Here is a 23,900-nt window from a genome sequence, read left to right as displayed (position 1 = left end):
GACTGAGAAAATCATGTCCACAGTGAAGGCAGCACAGAGAAGGGAATCCTGAACTGGCTGGGTGGCGGGACGGGGCGTGGAAAAGGGAGGAAAGGAAAGGAGCCACCCTTCGTGTGCCAGAGTCTGCCAAGCAACAGAGGGGAGCAGGAGTGCTCAGGCACACGGAACAGCATCTGCAAGAGGCCAGAGAACTGGAAGGGTCGAGGCTGCAAACTGGGCAGAGGCCAGGTTTGGGCAGAGTTTGGCCAGTTCTGGGCAGAGTTTGTGGTATGATCGGCCAGTTCTGGGCAGAGTTTGTGGTATGATCGGCCAGGCTAAGGAGCTTGCCATCTAACAGGACCCATGAAAGTCACTCAAAGCTTGGGAATGTCCCCAGCCATGTGGCCTGTGTCCATAAGTGTGATGACCAGAGAGGGCAGCTGCTCAGAAGGCCCTGAGTCCGCTTTGAAAGGAATGTGGGTAAACAGATGGCAGGGGAGCCCGCCTAGCCTGAGGCTGGGAGAGGAGGGACATGGCGGATGTCTGGCCAGGCGGGAACAGTGGGCATGGTCCACGGGCACCAGGCTTCCTGAAAAGCTGGGAGGAGACAAAAGGCCCACATGGCCTTGGCCTGGAGAGGAAGAAATAGCGGCCACAGCTATCGTGACAAAGCATCTGTTCTGTGCCCGGTGGGGAGCCGGCCCACAGAATATGCCGTCCCTCAGTGAGCCTGGCCTGCAACACTCCCCATTTTACAGAGGAGGAAACTGAGACTTGTAACTGACTTCCCAAGGGTGCACAGCCTTAGAGGTGGGCCTGGGATTCCAGCCGAGGCCCTGCCTGTCTCCAGAGGGGATGCCCTTGGCCATTAGGGATGCCAGACAGGGACGCAGCCAGGACCCTCCTGGGGCTCCTCTGCTTGTCAGAAGTCAGCACCATCTGGCTCCCTCAGGCCACCGGGCCAAATCGAGCAGCCACCTGCACTGCCCAGTCTTCCTCATCCTTCAGCCCATGGGCTCCCCTCTCCCTCCCCACAGCCCTCTAATCTTCTTTGTGGGGATCTGGTTCCAGGCTAAGCCCTGTGGGCAGGGACAGATGTTGCCAGAGGCCCCCTCACTTCCACCCCAGCGGAGGATGGAGGAGGTGGGGACCTTGCATGATGTGTGGCCAGCCAGGCCGCCACAGTCTCCAGCACACTGCCCCGAGCCTGACCCTGTCTATCTAGGATGTAGGGTCTGGAGACTGAATCAGAGAGTGGCCCTCGCCAGCCTGGATGGACCAAGAACTGGCTCTGCCTTGGCCCTCTAGTCCATGCGTTCATTCACGAACATTCACTGGGCTCTTGTTGGGGGCCAGGCTCTGTGCTGGGCCCCAGAGGCACCATTATCAAGGGGCTGGCCTGCCAGGGAGAGCCTGACATTGAACCTGCAAAGGAACAAACAGGGACACATGCTAGAGCTCCGGGAGAGAGGGCAAGGGCACAGGGCAGGAAATGTCTCCTGAGGAGGTGACCTCCTTGGGAGGATGAGAGAGCAGGGTGCTCCAGGCAGAGGGAACTGCTGATGCAAAGGCCTTGAGGCTTGCTCTGTTCATAAACAGAAAGAAGGTTCAGGTGGCTGGAGCCCAGGGGAGGGAGAAGGGTGTGAGATTAAGCAGAGGAAGGAGGCAGAAAACAGCTAACGCAGGGCCCACAGGCCAAGCGAGAAGAGTCTGGGCATTATTGGAAGGGCAGTGGGGAGCCGTTGAAGGGTTGTCAGCAGGAGAGTGATGGGCTGTGATTTGCATGGGGGCAGGAGCTCTGAAGGGAGCATCTTTGGAGGGCAGGATGGAGGGATCATGGAGGGCTTCCTGGAGGAGGGAGGGTGCCATGGGATCTGGCTGGACAGAGAGGAAGCCATGGCAGGGGAGGCTGTATAGACAGTGCCCACTCTCCTGGGCCTCTGCTCCCTGCCCCCAGTGTAAGGCATGCACCTGGTGGAATGGACCGCACTCCTGCAGCCTGGCCACAGCTGCAGAGACCTGAGTCTGGCTGTCCCTTAGAGTCAGTAGAGCCAGCAGCTTGAAGGGGCTTGCTGGAGGAGTAGTGGGGATTGTCATAAATGACACTTCAGTGCTCAGGGTATTTTCCCTAGGCACTGTCTCTTTGGATCCTTATAAAGACCCTTTGAGGTGGGCAGCGAGTCACTACTCCCATTTTACAAACAAGGCCACTGGGAGGGGGAGCAACTTACCCCAGTCCCAGGCTGGTCCCACAGACTCCCTAGGAACCTCTGGGACCTGTTGCCAGTACCCCCATTCCCCAGGCACCCTCAGCCCCAGCCCTGCCCCATGGAGATGAACGGGATGCAGGAGGTAGATCCCAAGGGACCTAGGTGGGGCAAAACACCTGTCCCCTTCCCACACACACGCACACACACCCTCCCCATCCAGGTGTCAGCATGAGACCTCCAGGTTGCTGCAATCTCCTGAGTGACCTCTGGAAGCAAACTCCAAATTCCTCTGGATCCAGCTTACTTTGAGGATATAAATGAAAAGCCACTTAGCCCTGAGCAGCAAATGGACACATTTCTGTCATACTCACTTCTAAGCAGCTCAGGCACAGTTAAAGTGACCCCAGACCTGGCCCTGCCCTCCCCTCTGCTTCACACCTTGAGACTTTAGGATGCGGAAGCACAGGACCCCCAGGCCCTGCCCCAGGGGCGGGCACAAGCCCCGGGCCACCACTTCCTCATCAGAAGTAGGCCCTTCCTCCTCCAGTAGTCAGGCAGTGCAGTCCCTCTGGGCGCCCTCTCCCTCCCTCGCGTGACCTTAGGGAACGGCACAAGACAGAGGAGACGGTGGGAGAGCAGGTCCTGGAGGGAAACAGGTGTCACATCAGCAGGCCTCTCCCTCATCTCCCCAACGAGGACGCCCCGCAGCTTCAGAGGAGGTCAGAGTCAGAAAGACCTTTCAGGTCCCGCCCCCCTGCCAGGAATGGAGACCCCTTCTCCAGCATTCCCTAGACAGCCTGTCCGCCTTTGCGGCCAGCAGGCTGGACGCTTTTCAAGACCACTCAGTTGTTTTGTGGGACTAATGTAATTTACCACATGACCTTGAGCAAGTGACCGTCTTCTTTTTTTTTTTTCTTTTTTTAAAATTTTTTAAAATTTTAGAGACAGGGTCTTGCTCTGTCGTCCAGGCTGGAATGCGGTGGCGCGATCATTGCTCACTGTAGCCTCGACCTCCTGGGCTTAAGTAATCCTCCTGCCTCAGCCTCCTGGGTAACTGGGCCTAGAGGCGCCTGCCACCATGCCAGGTCAATTTTTAAAATTTTTTTCTTAGAGGTGGGGCCTTGCTATGTTGCCCAGGATGGTCTCAAACTCCTGGGTTCAAATGATCCTCCCACCTCAGCCTCCTAAGTAGCTAGGTACCACAGGCCTGCACCATCACACCAGACTAAATAAATTTTTGTACAGATGGGGCTGGGCACGATGGCTCATGCCTATAAGCCCAAACACACCTGAGGTCAGGAGTTCAAGACCAGCCTGGCCAACATGGTGAAACCCTGTCTCTACTAAAAGAACAAAAGAAAATTAGCTGGACGTGGTGGCGCGCGCCTGTAATCCCAGCTTCTCGGGTGGCTGAGGTAGGAAAATTCCTTGAACTCAGGAGGCGGAGGTTGCACTGAGCTGAAATCATGCTATTGCACTCTAGCCTGGGCAACAGAGTGGGACTCTGTCTCAAAAAAAAAAAATAATAATTGTGTACAGATGAGATCTTGCTATGTTTCCCAGACTGGTCTTGAACTCCTGGGCGTAAGCTGTCCTGCCTCAGCCTCCCAAAGTGCTGGGATTACAGGTGTGAGCTACCATACCCAGCCAAGTTCTCCATCTTTTGTCTGGACTTTAGTTTCCCTCTCTGTGGCATGAGGCTGGGCTCCCTGACCTGTGAGGTCCCCTGGCTCCGGGGATCTAGGTGTCTGGCAGCCAGGATGACAGGGCGGCCTCAGGAGTGCTCCCCTGCCCCCCGCCACCGTGGGTCAAGCAGCAGTGCCTGGGCAGCCAGCAGAGGACCACAGCGCCCCAGCCACTCACGCTGGCTTTTATGGGGAGGGGTCCTTGTACCGCATAGGACCTTCACAGAGAGCACCATGACCACTGGGGTGAGAGTGGCCCTCTCTTCAAAACAAGCCGCACAGCTGAGCCCATGCTCCCACCACTGCCAGTCAGACCTTGCCTCCCAGGACTTTCTGGGGGTCCTCAGGCTGGGCCAGAGGAACTCAGGGGATAGCAATGCATGAGGCACTCTAGGGTCACAGGATTCGATTCAGCTTACTCTGCCACACCTGTGCTCTGTGGCGTTGACTTCCTCATCAGTGAAAGGAGGCTGTTGGAGCCAGTGACCCTTCTGAATGCTGGGGCACAAATGACTTGGTGACAAGCGGAAGTCCCTGCTCCTCCACCCACCCGGTTGCCCTTGCAACCGCCATACAGCACCATGCGCCTCTAGCTCGTTAGCTAGTATTTTTTCCTTTTTAACTAGAGCAACAGGATTAGCCAGTATTGGCCAAACATGGGGACTTTTGCCTTCCTTCCCTGAACCCAGGGCCAGAGGGTCCTCAGCGCAGGTTGGAAGTTATGGCGTTAACCCTTTGTGGACTGAGAAAGAAGTCTTAGCACGGAAAGGGCCCAGAGTTTTCAGCTAGACTGCCTGGATCACATCCTGGCTGTGTCACTGACCAGCTTTGAGGTGTTGTTCAACCTCTGTTTCCTCATCTGTAAATCAGAGATAATAATAATAATACGTACCTGGTGGAGCTGCTGGAAGAATTTGCACTTTGTTGCATACAAAGCACCTATGTGTGTGGGAGCCAGCATTTTCACTGCAGCACCTGTCAGCATCAGTGTTTCCCGTTGACAGCAGCCTCGCGACTGCACCAGTCGGAACAGGCCACTCTGTGCTCACAGGCTTCCACCTAAGGTTCTACAAAGAGGGAAGGCACCAGAGTCCACGTATGAGCTGCAGTGGCAACCTCCAGCCCAGAACCTTCCTCCTCACTCTCTGAAGGAGAGTCTGCCTGCAGGCTTGAAATACTCAACAGGCCATAAAGAGTTAGGGACCTTGGTTTTTCTATGTGGACAGTGAGACTTATGGTGAGGGTGTCCTCACCCTGGGGTGGCCCAGAGACTGGGACATGTAGAGGGGCAAACAAAGCCCGTGGGAAAGAGGCCTAGGGAGTGTGGAAGACTTCTGTGCCCGGGGCTTCTGTTTGCAGCAGAGACGCTGAGCAAACATCCTAACCTGACAACATCCTTTTTCCTCCCAACCTGGCTCAAACATTAGCCCTGCACAGGAGGGTGCAGGGAGGGCCACAGTCCCATTCCAAGAGTCACTGGTGATCCTGGGAAGGGGAACCTGTTGGCTCCTCCCTGATTCAGCACGGGACATTCTCTGAGTCTCCAGTGTTCTTTTAAATTGGTCTAGATAAATGGTGTTCCCACCCCTTTTAGCCCCAGAACCCCTTTCACAAATCCCTGAGATATAAAGCAGCGATGGGGAACGATTCTGTTGGATCTGGGGGCCGGGCCAAACCCCATGGCAGTCTGAGGCCCCTCCAGGCGCCTCTGGAGCAGGTGGTTCCTGGAGGCTTGGCAGCTGAGTCCCCCCTTTTTCATAAGTACCAGCCTACTGCATCTGGGTGCTCTCCCCACTCAGCCATAGCCACCCCAGCTGCTTTCTAAATGACTCCATTTTCCAAGGTCCTTCCTTCTTAATAGAGAAAGCTAATTTTGCTGCTGTTAATGAGGAAGGCGGGTGTGAGGGAGCAGATCTGGGAGTCGCGGGACACCTGGAAATGGGTAGGGACAGAGTGAAGCCAGAGGGGCATGAACTTGCAGAGCCATCCGAGGGTCCCCTGGAGCGCCCCGTCCCACACTGCCCCCCAGGGGACCAATGGCCCTCCCAGTCTCCCGCCTCTCACCCTGCCAGCCCCTGCTTCTGAGATTTATAAGGAGATGGGTGGGACCTTCAGGCTGCAAACACATCACTGCTGTTATGGAAGCCCCCCATTTGCTGGGGCTTGAGGCTAGAGACAAACCCCACGCTGCGCATGGGAGTCCTGCAGTTTCTGGCTAAGGTTGAGGGGGCCGCAGGGTGCTTGGCATGGAGCAGCATTAGGATGCCTGCCCCATCCAGGAAGCCTTAGTCCATTAAACAGCTCTGACCTGAAGCCCCGTGGGAAGCAGTTTGTTCTAAATCACTGCTTTTTTTTTTTTTTTTTTTTTTTTGAGAAGGAGTCTTGCTGTTCTGCCCAGGCTGGAGTGCAGTGGTACGATCTAGGCCCACTGCAACTTCCCCATCCCAGGTTGAAGCGCTTCTCCTGCCTCTGCCTCCAGAATTGCTGGGATTACAGGTGCCCGCCACCATACCCGGCTAATTTTTTTTATTTTTAGAAGAGACGGGGTTTCACCATGTTGCCCAGGCTGGTCTCGAACTCTTGACCTCAAGTGATCCACCTTCCTCAGCCTCCCAAAGTGCTAGGATTATAGGTGTGAGCCACCACACCTGGCCTAAATCACTGCTTTAGATGAGGTGCATGCTGATTCGGAGGGGAAGGGCTGGGCCTAAGAGTCTGCATTTATAACAGGCCCCATGGAAAGGAGATGGAAGAGCCACACAGATGGAGCAGAGACCCTTAGGGCCCACCCTAAGGATGGTGGTACAGGATCCCCAGCCGACTTCTAGAATGTGGTCGAATCTGAGCCCTTGGAAGCGGCGGGGCCTATGGGTTTGCTGTCGGGCCCATTGTCAGCCTGGGAAACCCCTGAGGACGGGGCCAGGATCCCAGGGCCTGGCACAGAAGAGGTGTTAATCAGTATTTGCTGAGCGACTGAAGAAGGCACGGTAGACTCCTGGCTCCGCCTGATGGCGGGGGCCTGCCTTAGCCTGCCTACCTCACCCACTTCACCTGCAAAACGGGCATATCCACTGGCTCTGGGCTCCATGACTCACCTGCCCTCCTCCCCTCTTGCTGTCAGGTGGTCAGTCGGGTGGCAGCCCAGCAAGGCTTCGACCTGGACCTTGGCTACAGACTACTGGCCGTATGTGCTGCAAACCGAGACAAGTTCACCCCGAAGTCTGCTGGTAGGTGTCCGTGGGGGACTCCGCGATGGGGGACTCCGCGATGTCATCGGGAGGTAGGGAGGGGAACTGACTCTAAACCAGGCCTGTCTGTTGTCCCTGTCGGCTGGTGCCTCCATTTGTCTAGGTGTAGTGCGAGCCCTTGAGGAAGAGCTACTCATCCAACAGGCTCTGGAACCCACAGATGGGGCTGTCCCCGTGCCTCTCCCAGGGAGTATACTTGTCTTGGAGGGTACCGCAGGGCCAGAGAGGGTCCCGAGGCACACCAAACCCCAGCAGCAGGCACTGTGCTACAGGCAGGACCAGCATCAGTTCACCCCATCACCACAGTGACCCCTTGGCATAAGCACTGTGATCTCCCCATTTTACAGATGAGGAAACTGAGGCTCACTGACACTGAGGACATTTCCCAAGGCCACACAGCTGGAAGGCAGCACAGCAGGGATTTAAGCCCAGGCCTGTACTTCAGAGTCAGCGTTCTTAACCTTTATACTCCACTACCTTCATTCATTCCCCAAAAATTGTTTAAAATGTAACAAAATTGAAAACAAGATGAATCACTACACTCAGGGTTCCATATTGCAACTTCGTCATCACCTGCGAACCCTGTATTAAGCAGGGGCCATGGAGAGTGCCAAGCAGCATTCTGTCTGGGAGGGCTTTGAGCACTTTTTAAAGATACAGTTTTATTTTACATTTCCCACCATCCTCATAACCTTGCTTAGGCCTCAGGCGCCCTGCTAGCTTTAAGCCGGACAGACCTGTCACTTGCTAAGTGTGTGGTCTCTGAGCCTCAGCTGATCTCTCAGGGAAGGCAGGAATGATAAGGAGACCCCTGACTTCAGGGGTCATTGTAAGTGCTAGAAATACATAAAGTGCCCAGCACCATGTCTGGATATTGTTAACATTCCTTATGGAGTCAGGACAAGCAGTTGAAAAAGCAAAAAAGAAAGTTATTTCCTTTGTATAACAATAAAACGGACGTTTTCACTGAATTCATCAGTCAGTTCTTTGGAGTGTATATAGACACAGCCTTCATGAAAACGTTGTAAGGACATCTCACAATGTGTTTCCATAAATATGCTCAACTTATAATCTCACGCGGATGGCGCTGCACACGTAAGTGTGTGGTGGCCTCATTAGCCAATAGCTACTCTGAAACCCTTGGCCCGCCTGCATTGGGATATTGCTATCGTATTGAATTGCTTGCCAGAAAATGGTCTTGGAATCTCACAAGGGACATCTATTCCTGATGGAGTGTGCTGTTTTCATAATGACTTAAGTCAATACAGTGTTGACAAGGTAGAAATGACTTATCAAAGACACGTACCTCTTGAGTGCCCATACTGTGCAGGCACCTGGCAAGGGCTGAATTTACAAGGGCACCTAAACAGAAAAGGTCCTGCCTCGAGAAACTCACAGTGCAGAGCAGGGGCCAGCAAGCTTTTTCCATCAAGGGCCAGACAGTATATATCTTAGGCGGTGGGGGCTCTGTGAAAGCTGCCATAGATAGTACGTAGAGGAATGGAGTTGGCTGGTTCCACGAAAACTTTATTTATGAAAACAAGTGCTGTGTGCAGTGGCTCACACCTGTAATCCCAGCACTTTGGGAGGCTCGGGTCGGTGGATCACTTGAGTTCAGGAGTTCGAGACCAGCCTGGGTAACATGGTGAAACCCCATCTCTACAAAAAAATACAAAAATTAGCTGGGTGTGGTGGTGCACGCCTGTGGTCCCAGGCTGCTTGGGAGGCTGGGATGGGAGGATCACTTGAGCCTGGGAGGTGGAGGTTGCAGTGAGTCAAGATCGAGCCCCTGCATTCCAGCCTGGGTGATAGAGCAAGACCCTATCTCAAAACAACAACAGCCAAGAAACCAGAACAAAAAAACCAAGTGATTAACTATACTTCCTGATCCCTAGTCTAGAGGGAGAGGAAAACATTGATCAAATAATTAGAGGGGTAGGGGTGTGTGTGTGTGTGTGTAAGCTCAAGCTGTGATAAGTGCCTTGAAGGAAAAGTGAAGGATGGCAAGGGGATGTTGTTGAGGGCAGACCACTCTGGGGTTGTAGCAGTCTCCCCCGAGACCCAAAGGTTGATAAGTGAAGAAAACAAGAAAGAGCATCTTTGCAGTTAAGGGGACAGCCTGTGCAAAGGTGTTGAGGTGGAAGGGGAGCATGCATAGCTTTTTGTCAGAACTAAGAGAAATGCAGTGATTCTGGAGCCCAGAGGCAGGGGGTACATGGCAAAGGCGAGGCTGGAGAGATCAGCAGCAGCGGAAACATTCAGGGCCTGTCTTGGAGGTCACGGTCTTTGTCCTGAGAGTAATGGGAACATGGCTAAATGCTCATTTTGTGACGACGGCTCTGGCTATAAAAGAACAGATTGCACGGGGCCTGGAAGCCCACCTGGATGTAGGTGGCCGGTTGACAGATCACTGGGGAGGTCGGGGTGAGGTTGATGGTGGCTGGATCAGGAAGACGAGTGGAATGGAGACAGAGGGATATTTAAGAGGCAAAACTATGCCACAGAGGGAGAAGGAGACCTGGAGAATGGGCTGTCCCAGGAGCCCAGCGCCTCTCCAGAGGAGCAGGAGAGACTCAGGTCTCCGTGCAGCCCCTCCACAAAGGGTCACTGAAACCCCTGCCCTGCTGACACATGCTGGGCGTTCTCATATGTTTTGTGGCAGTGCCCAGCTTTGTGAGACACGGAATACTATCTACATTTATGGATGAAGAAATGGAAGCTTAGAGAGGTCCTATGACGTCCCTGAGGTCACCCAACTCATAAGTAATGGGCTGGAACCTGAACTCCTAGCCCCCTGGCTGCAGGCCCAGGGCTCTGCCTGCCCCATCACAGCAGGCCTGGGCAGTCGTCCATTTCTGTTGGAGAGAGCCCTTCATGCTGCTCAGGGGTCTCTAGCAAGGCCTCTGAGTGGCATTCCCAGCATCACTTCTTCACTTGAAACAGGGATTTGTTCTTTCCTCCATCTGCACCCCCGCTTGAACACAGCCTTTATAATTTAGAAAGTCCTTTCCCATGCATTGTGTCTGTGAACTCACGTGACCCTCTGACACTACACAGGCTCCCAGGAGATGAATTCTCAGTGTACCCGTTCTGCAGCTGAGAACACTGAGGCACAGGAGTGCCTGTGGCTTGGCCATCCTTGAATTTCCTTATTAGGAGTCAAACCCTTGTCAGTGCCCACAGCCATGACTAACTACCTTTCAAGGCCACCCCTCTAGACATACGGGCTCTTGGGATCCCAGTCACCTCCTGCTTGCCCCATCTTCTGGAAAGGAAAGGGGGCCAGTCTGAGGGGGGAGCCTCCACCTGCTGGTTTTATTTGAGGGGTGAAGGGCCTGCCAGGGGCAGGCTGGGCCATAAGAGGGGTGGAGGCCATGGTGAGTCAAGCTGGGACCCCAAGTCCCAGATATGGCACCGGTGCCGGGCCTCCTCTTGGCCACCTGTCCGAGCTGTGGCCTCATCTGTGAAGACAGCTGTGAAGACAGCCCATGTCATGGGCTGCCTGTGAGGATGCAGTGGGACCCCCTAATAATGGGAGTGAGGAAGGGGCCCAGCTAATACCTGACACACACTGGGGGTCAAGTAAATATGACCCTCCAGCCTTCCTCCTCCGCTTCCATATGTCTGTCTCTTAGCCAATGTGACTCCCAGCCTCTCTAAGACCCTTTCTGTGGCAGCAAGCCTGTTTCCCACTGGCCTGTCTCCCCTTGTCTCTGTGCATGTGCGTGACCTGCAGTGACCCTGCCCCTGGGCACAGCCCCAGTGTGCCTGTGTGGGGTTGGCCGCTCCCACCTGCCCAGCCCACTCCCAGGGAGGCCTCTGCAGTTCCAGAACTCGCTCCAGCCCTCAAGCCCCTTCAGCCAGTCTGGACCACCTGTCCGCCCTCCTGCCTTTGCACACCTGTCTGACATGCCTGTGCAGTTCTGCCCTCCCAGGGCTCCCCACTCTGTTCTCTCTTTGGTCTCGGTGTCTGTAGGTCTGTCTCTATGCAGCGGCCCCTGTCCATCTCTGGCTTCCCATGGCTTTCTCTGCCTTCCTGGGTTTTTCTGGGTCTCAGACTTTTTCCCTCTGTAGGTCTGTGTGTATGGTGTGTGTGTGGCTGTGTATGTTTGTGTTGGGGAGAGTATATGGCTTTGTATGTGGGTGTGTGCCTGTGTACCTGTGCATGCCTCTGTGTGTGTCTGTATAGCTGTGTACGCGTGTGTATCTGTGCATGCTATGTATGGCCATGTACATGTACATGGCTGTGTCCATGGTGTGTGTATGTCTATGATGTATGTGTACCTGTGTGCGTGTCTGTGTGTGTGGTTGTGTACATGTATGTATCTGCATGGTGTTTGTGCATGGCTGTGTATATGTACATGCTTATCTGTGTCTGCATGCATGTTATCTGTGCATAGGTGCATGCCTGCGTGAGTCGCCCTGGCGCTGCGTCCCCCTGTCTGTCTCCCTTGTCAGGAGGCCAGGCCAGCCAAGGAGGGCCAGGATGAGATCATGCAGTGAGCGAGCTTGGAGCGGGGCTTTGTCAGGAGAGCTGGCAGTGAGCCGGCCGTGGTGCAGGAGCACGTGTGTGCATGTGCGTGCATGCATGCTTGTGTGTGTGCGTGTGTGTGTGTGTGTCCTGGGAGAGTGCTAAGGAGGCGAGTGCAGGCAGTCATTGCAGCAGCCGCCAGGCAGGCGGCTCCACGCGGCCCTGGACGCCCAGCCCCCAGCTCTTTGTTCTGGCGCAGCCTTTAGCCTCAGAGCACGCTCACAGGAGCATGTGCGTGCGCGGGCGGGATCCTCCTCCTCACCAGGCCCCCTACCTCCTCAGTACAGAAGGTCACCTGTCCGGCCCGGCATCCTGATACTCCCTTGATTCTCCCCAGGCCTGGCCTTAGCATTGCCCCACCCCCACCCTCCATGCCAGCTGAGGGGACTTGGCGGGCAGCGCTGAAATGTCAGCCTCCTCAGCACCTAGCAGTCCCATGCCTGCTGGCATCGTGGGCACCAGCACCAGGCTGTCACCATGTCGAGGTCCCCATGAGCCTTCTGCCTGTCTCAGCTCCTGTCCATGCTTGAAGAAAGCTGTATGGCCTCAGCTGACCCGTGAGCAGCCAGTCGCTGTTGAAATAATCGAATAGGGAATGCCGGAGCCCAGGGCCCAGAGAAGGGGAGGACGCAGCCCAAGTCCTAGCGAGGCAGGGCCAGAGTCCAGAGGAGAGCCCGCATGCCAGCTGCCTTCTCCCGCCCTTCCTGTCTGCCTGAGGCAGGCCTCACAGTTGTGGGCTCCCACCCTCATGCTGTTGGCAGAGTCAAAACGCAGAGAGAGCAGCAGGTACGGGAGACCTTGGGGCTTCTGCAGGATGTCCTGAGACAGGTCATCAGAACTCAGGAGAGTGGTCAGAACTGGAAGAACTGCCACCACTGAGGAAGAGGCCGGTTTTCCTTAAGGATAAGTGACTGGTGGCTGTCAATCAGAGTACACAGACTGGCTGCCCACAGACACCTGAGGTTGGACCCCTCAATTTTTTTTTTAATGCATACAAGTTGCCAGCATTCACTGTTTAGGAAATGTGTACAGTAGAGTCAAATGCCTGGCTTCCTTTGAGTGGGAATCTTGGACCCGCATCCTCACAGCTGACTGGGACTGACTGGGTGGTGGTAGCTCACCTCTGGGACAGGCGCTGTGCCCTCCCCATCCCTCTCTATTGTCTCACACCCATGGCCTTCCCCACCATTGGAAACCAGCCCTGTGGACATGAGTGTTTCTGACCTCTGTTCCAAGGACACCCTCACATCACAACGCAGCAGCCCGAGTCCTGGGTCCCATGCAGAGTGGATTGCTTACTTTTTGTCCACAAACATCTCCTCAGCCTGGTTTCCCTGGTGTGTTGACAGTCCCCAGAGGAGCTGACAGCCATGGGAAATGTCAGCAGATCACAGGAGGGGGGACATGCCCTGGGCCCCTGGCCAGCCTGGGAGGTAAAGAATCAGGAATGCAAAGGGGTCCATGTCTCGCCCTCCCTGTCTGTGACCTGTGGTCCATGGAGAGAGTGCTTGGGAGAGGCTGGGTACTTAACATTGGAGCTCTCAATCCCAGGGAGCTTCTATAACAACTGGTGCAGCAGCCCCAGGGCTCAGAGAAAGAGCCTGACCCCAAGGGCCCTGGAGAGTGCCCCAGCCTTCAGATTGTTGGGAGAGGCACAGGTGTCAGAGACCAGCCAAGTCATTTCTACCTCTTCTGCTCAGGACACCTTAAGCCAGGCCATAAACCACTGTTTCAACTTCTGTCTTTGAAAGCCAGCCCTCTTGATGTCACCTGGCTGAATGGTGGACTCTCAGACCCCACGGTGGTGGGGACATTCCTGGTCTCTGTTGGTGGCTTGACTCCAATCTCCACCTCACGCCTCCCTTGTGGCTGCTCTCCACCCCTCTCTGCCTCTGCCCACCCCAGAACATGCATCCGCCTTCCCTTCACTGGGAGGACAAATGGCCTTATTCAGGGACACCCTGCCAGAGCTGTCTCTCTAAGACAAAGCTGTGCGCAGCTCTCCGTGAAAAACAGCTCTCGGCTGCCCAGTGAGCAGGCGGGATTGGTGGGTGCAAATTGCAGGGGATTTGTTACCAGCTGCCGGTGCCCCAGAGACAGCAGGCAGGCAGGCCCTTGCCCTTGAAATGCCAGCCACCTGGCAGGCTGGGGCACCTTTTCAAGGCCGAGACAAACTTCCTCCTGGACACCGGCCCCCACCCCCACATCCGAGCTCAGCAAAACTGGGATGTTGGGAGGGATTTGGCTTCCTTCCTCCTGCTGGGCTGTCTCCACCGCCCCAGGTCAGGTGCCCCTAGAAAGGGCTCTGGATTTCATCACCCGGCCTCTCGGAACTGACTCATGGTCAGATCTGTTTAGTGGACGAAACCTGTTCACGCGCTCACCTCCCTCTGTTTCAGTGCCATGGGAAAGGCAACTGGCGCTCTTATCAGCATGCCCATTAATAGAGGAGGAAACTGAGGCTCTGAGAGAAGACAGAGACCCTGGCCACATGGCTTCTGGTGCTGGAAGCAGGACTGATTTCCGAGATGGTCAGATCTGGAGCCCAGGGAACCACCTCGCTCTGAATAATCCTGGGTGAACTGGTGGGTGGCCTGGCCTGGGCCAGGGGCCCTGGCTCCCGTCCCCTCCCCCACCTCCCTGAGGGATGAGGCCTGAGATCCAGTGGCCTCACTCTGCTCTTGGAGAAAAGGGATGGTTTATGGACACAGTGTTCCCAGGCCAAGGAATTGGGGGGAGGGGCAGCTGTGATGGTCCCTGGGGTTCCAGGAATGAGCAGTGGGGAGGGGCCCTGCCATGCCCAGAATGAGAAAGGGCAGATGTGGAAACAACTTCCAGGCTATTTCTATGGCCATTAAAACGAGGTCTCTAAAGCATGATGACTATGTGGGAATGCTTACGTGTCATGTTAACTTTCTAGAAGGATAAAAAGTGCTAGACTTAGTATGATCCCAGCCAGGTACAAAAACAAAATGAACATGTATTTAGGCACAGACACCAGAAGAGAATATACCAGAATATCAACTTACAAGTAATGGATCTATCTGGATGGGGCTGAGGGGTGACCCTTTTCTTTGTTTCCCACATTTTCTTCTTTCTGTTTTTAAGCAGAAGCAGCAGCGGTCGTGGGTTTCTTCAGAGTTACGGTTGGAGTTGGCAGGGGCGGGGTGAGAAGGAGAACCGGCAGCTCCTGGCCGGCTCAGCAGTTTTCCTAGCGTAGCCCTCTCTGGTTTCCTGAGAGCTCCAGGGGACAGCCTCTCATCTGGGGGATTAGCTCATCGCTGGCCCCCCTGCCCACAGAGCGGGGGTGTGCACAAGGATACCCTGGGCCGAGCCAGTGGGTACCTGCTTTCCATGCCTGTCCAAAATGAGAGGGGGAGCCTGGAGAACGGGACCCTAAGAAGGGCCTGCTTCTGTTACCAGGCCCCTCAGCCGCCTACCTCCTATGCCGCCCCACGGCCACCTGATTGGGACAGGGGATCTGCACAGTGAGTGGGAATAGGGATTAACGAAGTCTATAGTAGGGGAAGACCAGGCTGCTGCAGGCATTGTAGCCAGATGATGTGTGTCTGAGTGTGGGTTCCCAGAGGCAGAGCCTGCGGTGAGGATTCCAGTGCAAGTTGTTCCTTTAGGATCCCAGAAAGCACTGATCGAGAAGTGGAGGAAATGAGATGGGGAAGGGAGGGAAGTCAGTGAAAAGAGTGGCTAGGAAGCACGTAACCTGCTGCGGACACCTGGGGCTCAGTCCTGCTGGGAGTGCTGGCAGCTAGAATGTGCCCCTTACCTACCTGAGAGGCAAGGAGGAGGAGGCATTTCTCCACCATCTCGCCACCATTATTGGGCGAGGTCGGCTTGAGGTTGGGGAGCAGGTGGATGAACCCTTGGCACTCAAGTTAGCAGCAAATGCCCAGGCAGAGTTCCAGTGCATGCAGTAAGCAGAGGCTACGTAGAAGAGGCACCCACAGTGCCTGCAACAAGATGCTTTCCAGACTCAGTCACTGGCATCACACCCTCATCATCTCTGCCATAGTTCAGTACCGCTTGTATTAAGATTGAGTTCTTAATATTTCTTAAAGGAAATTTTATATTGCTTCCTTAAATGGCAGATCAGTCTCCCTTACCACATTCCGAAACTGCCAAAATAAAGACAATAGGTACCATACCTTGTCTCCTAGTTTAGCTACAGGTGACTGCTCAACGATGGAGGGTGAGCCATTTCTCTGCTAGTTAAAAAGGGAGGTGACGGCTGGGTGCAGTGGCTCGCTCCTGTAATCCTAGCACTTTGGGAGGCTGAGGTGGAAGGATCACTTGAGGCCAGGAGTTTGAGGCCAGCCTGGGCATCATAGTGAGACATCTCTATCAAAAAAAAATTTAATTTACAAAAAGGGGGAGGTGAAGGGTGACGGGGTTTAGAAAGGCTTAAAGACCAGTGAGCACCAAGCTACTGAGCCTGTCTTCTGAGAAACAACAGCATCCCAAAGATGGAAAGACAGCTGAGGTTGCAGTGGTTCTCCCACTGGGAACTGTGACTACCTAAGCAACCTGTGAGGCCATATCACCTACACCACACTTGAGGGTGCCCTAGTTAAGAAGTGCGGCTCTGAAGGAGGCTCCAGGGCCTGGGGTAGGCTGCGCCCCACCCAGCAGCCATCTCATCCTTAGTCTGGTCCATCTACAGCATTTCTCTGCCTTCACGGCTGCAGGAAGAATGATGAGGCTGTGGGTGTGAGAGTGCCTCTTAAAATAAAAAATACTAAACTGGAATTTTAAGGGCGAGGGACGATAAGCTTCTTGTGCCAGGCCCACCCCATGCTAAGCACAGGGCTTACAAACACATACACATGCAATACACACAGTGCCTTCTCTCCTGATTTGAAATAAGTGAATGTTCCCATTCTGTGGGTGGGTGATGGCAGTAACCACACAGCCCTTAACCCTCCCTTCCATGTCCAACCCTATGACTCCTCCACATGAGCTTGTTCCCATTTTAAGGAAAAAATGGAGGCTCTGAGGGGTGGGGAGGTGGTCTTGGCAAGGGCAGAAGTGGGACCAGAGCTCTGGCCAGGCCATCCATGCATCTCTGCAGGTCACCAGGGACTCGGTGGTGCTCCCGAGGAGCTGGAATAGCTTCTCTGGAGATGCGGGGTCACAGGTATCATCGTGCCTGTCTTCCCAAGCCTTCCTGCATCTGCCTCTAGCCACCCTACCTATAGGTGCACCCAGGACAGAGGTCCTGCCAAAACAACCCCCACCAGCACCGCCCCAGGTTGCCCTGAGGATGCCATGGCTGCCCAAGGAGTTAATAAAGCCATTGGCAGCAATTAATTCTGCAGAGGAAAGAGCCAGGTAAGAGGATTAAGGAAGCCAGAGCTTTGGTTTTAAGATGGAGCTTAGCATCCTCGCCCCCAGAGAAGGGATTTCAGGGGATTCGAGGGTGTGAGAGTGAAATGGAGCAGGGCCTCGGCAGAAGGCGGGCAGGCTGGTTGTGGAACGTTTTAACCAAGTGTTGCAAGCCACAGTCTTGTAAATACCTTGTAAATACCAAAGTATGTACCTTCTGGGTTAGACAGACAGATGGGCATTAATGATGGTACGGTTATCACCAGTTTTGCCTCTTTAGACATACAGAGCCAGGACAGGTTGGGGAAGGGCATCTGGATTAGGAAAAGATCTGATTCCTAGCCCCTTTCAGTCATGATACAGCCGACGTTAAGGTCTGCATTTTCTCTGTAACATGCACTGCCTTGAGTATCCATGAACTCACTTATCCCACATGGTGATTCCAGATACTCATAGCTACCTCATTTTACAGATGAGGAAACAGAGGTTTAGATACATTAAATAATTTGACCAGGGCTTTCTGGCCAAAAAGAGCCAGAATTGTGATTCAAACAAGAGTATTCAACCCCAAAGCCACCAGCTGCCCCTGCTGTCTATGAACAGGTTAAAATGAAGTCCTGGGAAAGACACACTAATGATTTGAGAGCTGCCAAAGATCACCTGAACTGCTTGCCAGTGGAGGCCTTAAGTGTTTGACAATGATTTGTCCTTGCTGGTAGGTTAAACACCCTCCCATCTTTGGGCTCATTCAAACACTTACGGTCCCTTGGATGATGAATAGCAGAGAGCCTGGGTCAACCCCCATTTCAAATATTTTTTCCAGAAGCCATTCAGCTGTTGCATAGAGAAGAGTAGTCATTAAAAAGCATGGATTCTGGAGCAGCCTGTCTGGGTTTGAATCCCACCCAGCCCTCTGCTCGCCAGTTCTGAAACCTTAGAAGAGTCAGTTAACTTATTTGTGCCATGGTTCTCTCATTTGATCAAAGGGGATTATAATAATGCCTACCTCATAGGTTTTAAGTGAGTTAAGGTCTATATGTGCTTAGAACAGGGTCAGGTGTATAGGACATGCTGTATATGTGTGAGAAATTTTATTCCAGCATGTTGGCATTCATGCCTCTCATGCCTGGAGGTAGCACAAAACCTAGTGTTGTGAAAATATGGAACCCTTATTGTAGGTAGGGCCAAGGTAAATGCCAGCCACGCCACCTCCAAGGGTGTGGAGATGAGTGGGACCCTGTTAACTAAGGTGGGGTAAATGGGGTCTCCAAGACAGCAGAGGCTTAAATGAGGTTAAGAATGCATCCCGCCGGGCGCGGTGGCTCACGCCTGTAATCCCAGCACTTTGGGTGGCCGAGGCGGGTGGATCACGAGGTCAGGAGATCAAGACCATCCTGGCTAACATGGTGAAACCCTGCCTCTACTAAAAATACAAAAAAAAATTAGCCGGGTGCGGTGGCAGGCGCCTGTAGTCCCAGCTACTCAGGAGCGTGAGGCAGGAGAATGGCATGAACCCAGGAGGCGGACCTTGCAGTGAGCCGAGATAGAGCCTGGGCGACAGAGCGAAAACTCTGTCTCAAAAAAAAAGAATGCATCCCCCCTTTCCCCAGAAAAGAATCTGAGCCATTGTGCAGGAGGCAGGCAGCCCTGCAGAAGGGGAAAGTAGAGAGCTGGCAGAGGGACACCGGACAGGGGCCACAGCACCCTGTCTGTGCCCTGGGCAAGGGATGTTTGAAGGCCTCTGTCTCACCATTCCCATCCTGTCTGTGCCCTGAGTAAGGGAAACTTTGAGGGCTTCTATCTCGCCAAGTCTTCCCAGCAGCCCAGCCCAAAATTATTTAAAGATTGGTAGAAGGAAGAGAAAGTAACATTTAAAGTACCATTTATTGAGCTATTGCTTCATGCCATGCATTGCTGCTGGGTATTTTGTGATCCTCGTGAGAATCCAACCCATTCTATAGATTAGGAAACTGATGCTCAAAGAGATTTATTCACTCGTCCAAAGTAGCTCAACCCTTTGTATAACAGGCAAGGGATTAGTGAAGACATAGCTCTGAGTGGATGGATGTGTGGGCCCTTGAGTCTGAAGAGAAGAAGGAAGAATCAAGAGATTGGGGGAGGAGGGGTGTTGACCTGGGCCTGCCCCAACCCCAAGTATGGTGCTCCTTCTCCTCCTCCGTGGTTGTGCCTTCTTCTCTTCCTCCTTCCCTGGGATCAGACTCATTGTGAATGTGCCTCTCGCCTGTTCCCAGGGCCCATCTGGCACACAGGGGCAGGGAGGAAGGCTCAGGCCAACAGACCCCTGCCCTCTTGCCCCTGTGAGCTGCCCAGGTCAGCATGCATGGCAGAGCAAGGGCTCAGAGGTGGGGGTTCAGGCCCTGGAAATGGGTCTCTGCCTGCAGGCCCCTAGCCCCTCCTTGCCTCCACCCTTTCAGTTGTCCCCAAGTCAGGGCCAGCTAGCTTCTGGTATGGGGCTAGTCTCAGGCTATGTAGAGCCCAGTGCTGGAAACCAGAATGAGGAGTAGCCTAGGGCAGGGACCTGAGCTTAGGCTTCAAGATCAGGCTGACATGGGTCTGGTTTAGCTCTGTGATTTCCAAGCTATATGTATCCCCGGCCTCATCTCCTAGCCTCTCATGAAACGATAGGTACCAAGTATGTAGCATAAACTGTCATCTCATGAGGGCTCTGCATGTAACAGTTCTGATTATTTTGAAGTCCTGCTTTACAGTGCAGGCTCTGAGACCTACTTGCTATGTGACTGTATGCAAATCACTCTCTCCTCTGAGCTCAGGGTCCCACAGATCTAGAATCCAGCTCTCCTGGCTGGAGCAGCAGCAATTCTGTTTCCATGGTAACCCAGCTGTCTCTCCAGGGACCATCTGGATCTCCTCACCCTGACAAGGTGCGGCCCAGGCAACCAGGTGTTTGTGTTTTGCAGTGGAAGCTCTGCAAGGTGGTAATTCCCCTCAGTAGGGACAGGGCGGTGGCCAGGCAGATGGCTGGAGGGAAGCAGAGCCTCCTTGCCGGCTGCCTGTGCTGTTTTGGGCCCAAAGAGACACAGAACCCAGAGCTCGGGAAGTCTGGCTGTGGCTTTCCTTGAAGAGTTATTAACAGATGCTTCATTATATTCCTAGGAAAGCTTCCTGGCTTGTTGAGGCTGGCCAGGTGAGAAACACCGCCTGGGGCTGGACTCCTGTAGGGAATTCCAGAGGACCCAGTCTCACCTGTTTGGGATGAAGAGACACTATTGTCTCTGCAGGAAACAGGAATTACTGGGGGGAAACATTAGCAATCTGCCTTTCAGACAGGCACATAATTATAATGACAGCAGAAACTCAGCGCACAGGATAAGCTAAATTCACCCCTTCAGCGTGAGCTCATGGGTAGCTATTATGTGCAGACTCTGTGATCCGTACTTAGGGGACCCTGTACTCCCAAGGAGCTCACAGACCCAGACCTGGCAGGGACATGCTTAGGAAAAGATGGTGTCAACAGACCCACAACACAGAACCACGCTGTGGGGTGGGGAAGCAGAGAGTCGGGACCAGCCACTTCCAGCAGGAAGTTTCCAACCTGGACTGGGTTGCGACAGTGAGGGGACAGTCATCTGCCATCAGTTTACATAGGTGAGCCCCTTGATTTAAAACAGCCCGCAACAGGAATCCCCTGTGCTTTTTTTCCAGATGCAGAAACTGAGGCTCAGAGAGGTTTAGTCCCATGCCCAGGGTCACACAGCTAGGGAGGGACTGAGCCAGGATCAGAACTGGCTGATTGCACCCTGTGTGGGGATGCTGCCCTCCTCCTTGGGTTGCCCCAGGAGGCTCCGGCTGAGCAAAACAGTTCTCTGCCTCTGTCCTTTTGGCTCTTTCTGTCTCTCTCCTTGCCCCGCTTTCTCCTTCCTCTCTTTCACTCTCCCTCTGTCTACTTTCTTCTCCTCTCCCTCTCTCCCCCATTTCCTTTGTCTCTCCCCTTTCCCTTTGGGACCACTGCTCCGTGCACCATGGGTCCTGCTGCTCGGCTCTGCCAGGGTCATCTGCAGCATCCGCTCTAGGTGACCGGCTGCCTGCTCACGGGCCGCTGCCCTGCTCCAGCCCTGGGCCACGCCCCCAGAAATGCCTGCTGTTGTTTAGCTCTGCCCCCTCCTAAGGACCCTCAGCCAAGGAAGTGACATCATTGCATACATTCCCATTTCCTCCAGGCTCCGTGTGGTCTTAAGCCCACTCTCAGATGTGCGCCCCAGATGTTTAGAATCACTTCCTCCCAATTAAGCGTCTTCCTGGAGGCGAGGGGCCCTCCTGTGTGCAGGGCCCATGTCTGTTCAAAAGGGTCTCGGAAGAGAGAAAATGGGAACTCCTCCCTGCACAGACGGCGGGAAAGTGGTGCTCTGTTGAGCTCCCTGGGGAAGCCAGGAAGCCAGCGCTCTGAAGCGCACTGGATGCGGTGGAGGTGATGCCTGTGCTTGATTGTCCACCCGTGTGGAAGCTCGAGGATGCGCAGGTGTCCCAGTGGTCTCCAGGGAGAGATTTGAGTGTCATACCCTGGAGACAGGGCCTCTGTGCCTGGTTCTCCTCCCTCTCCAAATGGAAAGAACTGTGGGAGGAGAAGAACAAAAGAGAAGAAAGACACTGCCCCGCTAAAGAAGGAGGGCACAGGTGCCAAAGTGGCCCCATGGGTCAAGTCCAAGGGTGTGGACCCCTCCTCTGGGGACACTCATGCCCTGCTTGGACCTAGGCTAGCTTTTGAGGTTCCGGTCCTGTGCCTCCTCCTGGGGTGCCTTTGCTCTGTGTCAGAGTCACACGTCCACACAGCTAGGCAGGTGACACAAAGATGGCATCTCACTGAAGATACGGAAGTGATCAGGGGCACCAGAGTGCCGAGCCCCACCAAGGGGACAGCTGCTACACAGGGGCCACCTGAGGCCATGCATGACACACACCCAGAACTGCCAGCACTTGTGATTCTGCAAGAAGCTTGGAGTTTTTTTGTTGTTGTTTTTGTTTTCGTTTTGAGACAGTTTCACTCTTGTCACCCAGGCTGGAGTGCAATGGCGCGATCTCGGGTCACTGCAACTTCCACCTCCCACGTTCAAGCCATTCTCTTGCCTTAGCCTCCCCAACAGCTGGGCTTGCAGGCAACCGCCACCATGGCTAATTTTTGTATTTTTAGTAGAGATGGGGTTTCACTTTGTTGACCAGGCTGATCTTGAACTCCTGAACTCAGGTGATCCGCCTGCCTCAGCCTCCCAAAGTGCTGGGATTACAGGTGTGAGCCACCACGCCCAGCCTAGGAAGCCTGGTGTTTTTTGTTTGTTTTGAGACGGAGTCTCGCTCTGTCACCCATGCTGGAGTGCAGTGGCACGATCTTGGCTCACTGCAACCTCCGCCTCCTGGGTTCAAGTAAATCTATCTCCGTCTCCCAAGTAGCTGGAATTACAAGCACACACCACCACACAGGGCTAAAATACAATTTTTAGTAGAGATGGGGTTTCACAATGTTGGCCAAGCTGGTCTCAAACTCCTGACCTCAGGTGATCCACCCACCACCTCAGCCTCCCAAAGTGCTGGGATTACAGGCGTGAGCCACCGCGCCCGGCCATGCCTAGTGTTTTTAATGCTATTGACCACTCCTCTGCAGCCAGCCAGTCCAGTGAGGCTGAGGCTGGATCTTGGGAGGCATTGGGCTGAAATCATTTGAGGAACAATGGACCCCTGACTGATGGGAGGAGGGTCAGTTTCTGGATAATCTAGTGGAGGTTGGCCACCTTGAGCTTGCCTCCTGCTCTCCTGCTTTAGAGCTGTGTGACTTTAAGGAACTGACTTAACCTCTCTGAGCCTCAGCTGTTGCATTAGGAAACGGGGCTAACTGTAACCCTCGCTCGGTGCTGTTTGCATTGAGGATTAAATGGGAGGATATAAGGGAAAACTGCTCTGCCTGTAGTGAAAACTCAGTGTCTTGTTTGCTACATCCCAATGACTAAGACAGAATAGGTGAGTGGGTAGTACCCCTGCAACCCCGCAAAAATCACTTATGGGAGGAAGATGGCTGGTATGGGAAGGGGAGGATACTGTGTGTTGGACAGGAAAGGGGAAGCAGGAAGACTGTCTTTTTGGAGATCACAAGGTACATAGTAATTCATAGGTAACATTATTGTTACTGTTCCTCTCTGACATGAATGTCAGAGTGTAGAGGGCTTTGAGGATCACCTAGCCCAAGCCCCAGTTTAACCTGAAAAGAGACTGGCACAGGGTGGGGATGCAATCTTCCCAGTATCCCTCACCATACCAGGGGCAAGGCTGGCATTACTCCTGCTATTATTGCCACCATCCCCTTATGTGAAACCCTAACATCACCCTACTACTACTGCAAATCAATTAAGGAGTTACCATGTTTTAGACACTGGGCAAAATACTGCATGTACATCCTCTCCCTTTCAGCTTTACGAAAATGTTAAGATGCAGGTGCAGAAGGAATGTGAGCTAAACCCCCTCCTGCTTCTTCTGAGTTAGTGTCCCTGTGCAAGTTGTGCCACTTTGAGCCTCCATTTCCTCATCTGTGGAATGGGAACAGCACCACCTATCCCCGGGGTTCCAAGCATCCAAGGGGCTAAGTGATATGAAGTACTGATGCCCAGTACTGGCTCCATGAATGTCTGGGGAATCTGGAGGCTGCCTCTTGGCTCCTGACTTCCAGCCCCAGCCCCCGCACCCCATGCCACCAAGGCCTCTGTCAGTACTGGTTGTTCCTCAGTGCAATTAGGTAATTAGGCCAAATTCAATTACACACCACACTCCCAGGTTTGTCTGGGGCCCAAGGGGGGCGTGGGCTCCCCATGTTGAGGGAGAGCAGCAGAAGCACTGGCTTGGTTCCCAGGGCTGGATCTTCCCACTGTGCCTCCCAGAATACTGC

The 23,900-nt window shown here is 53.9% G+C and overlaps 1 protein-coding gene across 5 annotated transcripts in view; it reads left to right on the top strand.

Moving 5' to 3' along the window:
* ZMIZ1 (zinc finger MIZ-type containing 1) overlaps positions 1–23,900 on the top strand; it is a 245,127-nt gene that overhangs the window by 140,059 nt on the left and 81,168 nt on the right. For all 5 annotated transcript variants that reach the window (XM_025396307.1, XM_025396308.1, XM_025396306.1 and 2 more), the window contains exon 6: positions 6,996–7,101. In XM_025396307.1, the coding sequence (XP_025252092.1) occupies positions 6,996–7,101 (106 nt within the window). The remainder of the gene's footprint in view (positions 1–6,995; positions 7,102–23,900) is intronic.

The sequence above is a fragment of the Theropithecus gelada genome, chromosome 9 (genome assembly GCF_003255815.1).
Source record: "Theropithecus gelada isolate Dixy chromosome 9, Tgel_1.0, whole genome shotgun sequence".
NCBI lineage: Eukaryota > Metazoa > Chordata > Mammalia > Primates > Cercopithecidae > Theropithecus > Theropithecus gelada.
Note: the sequence above shows the minus strand (reverse complement) of the source record. Positions and strands in the feature narration are given on the sequence as shown.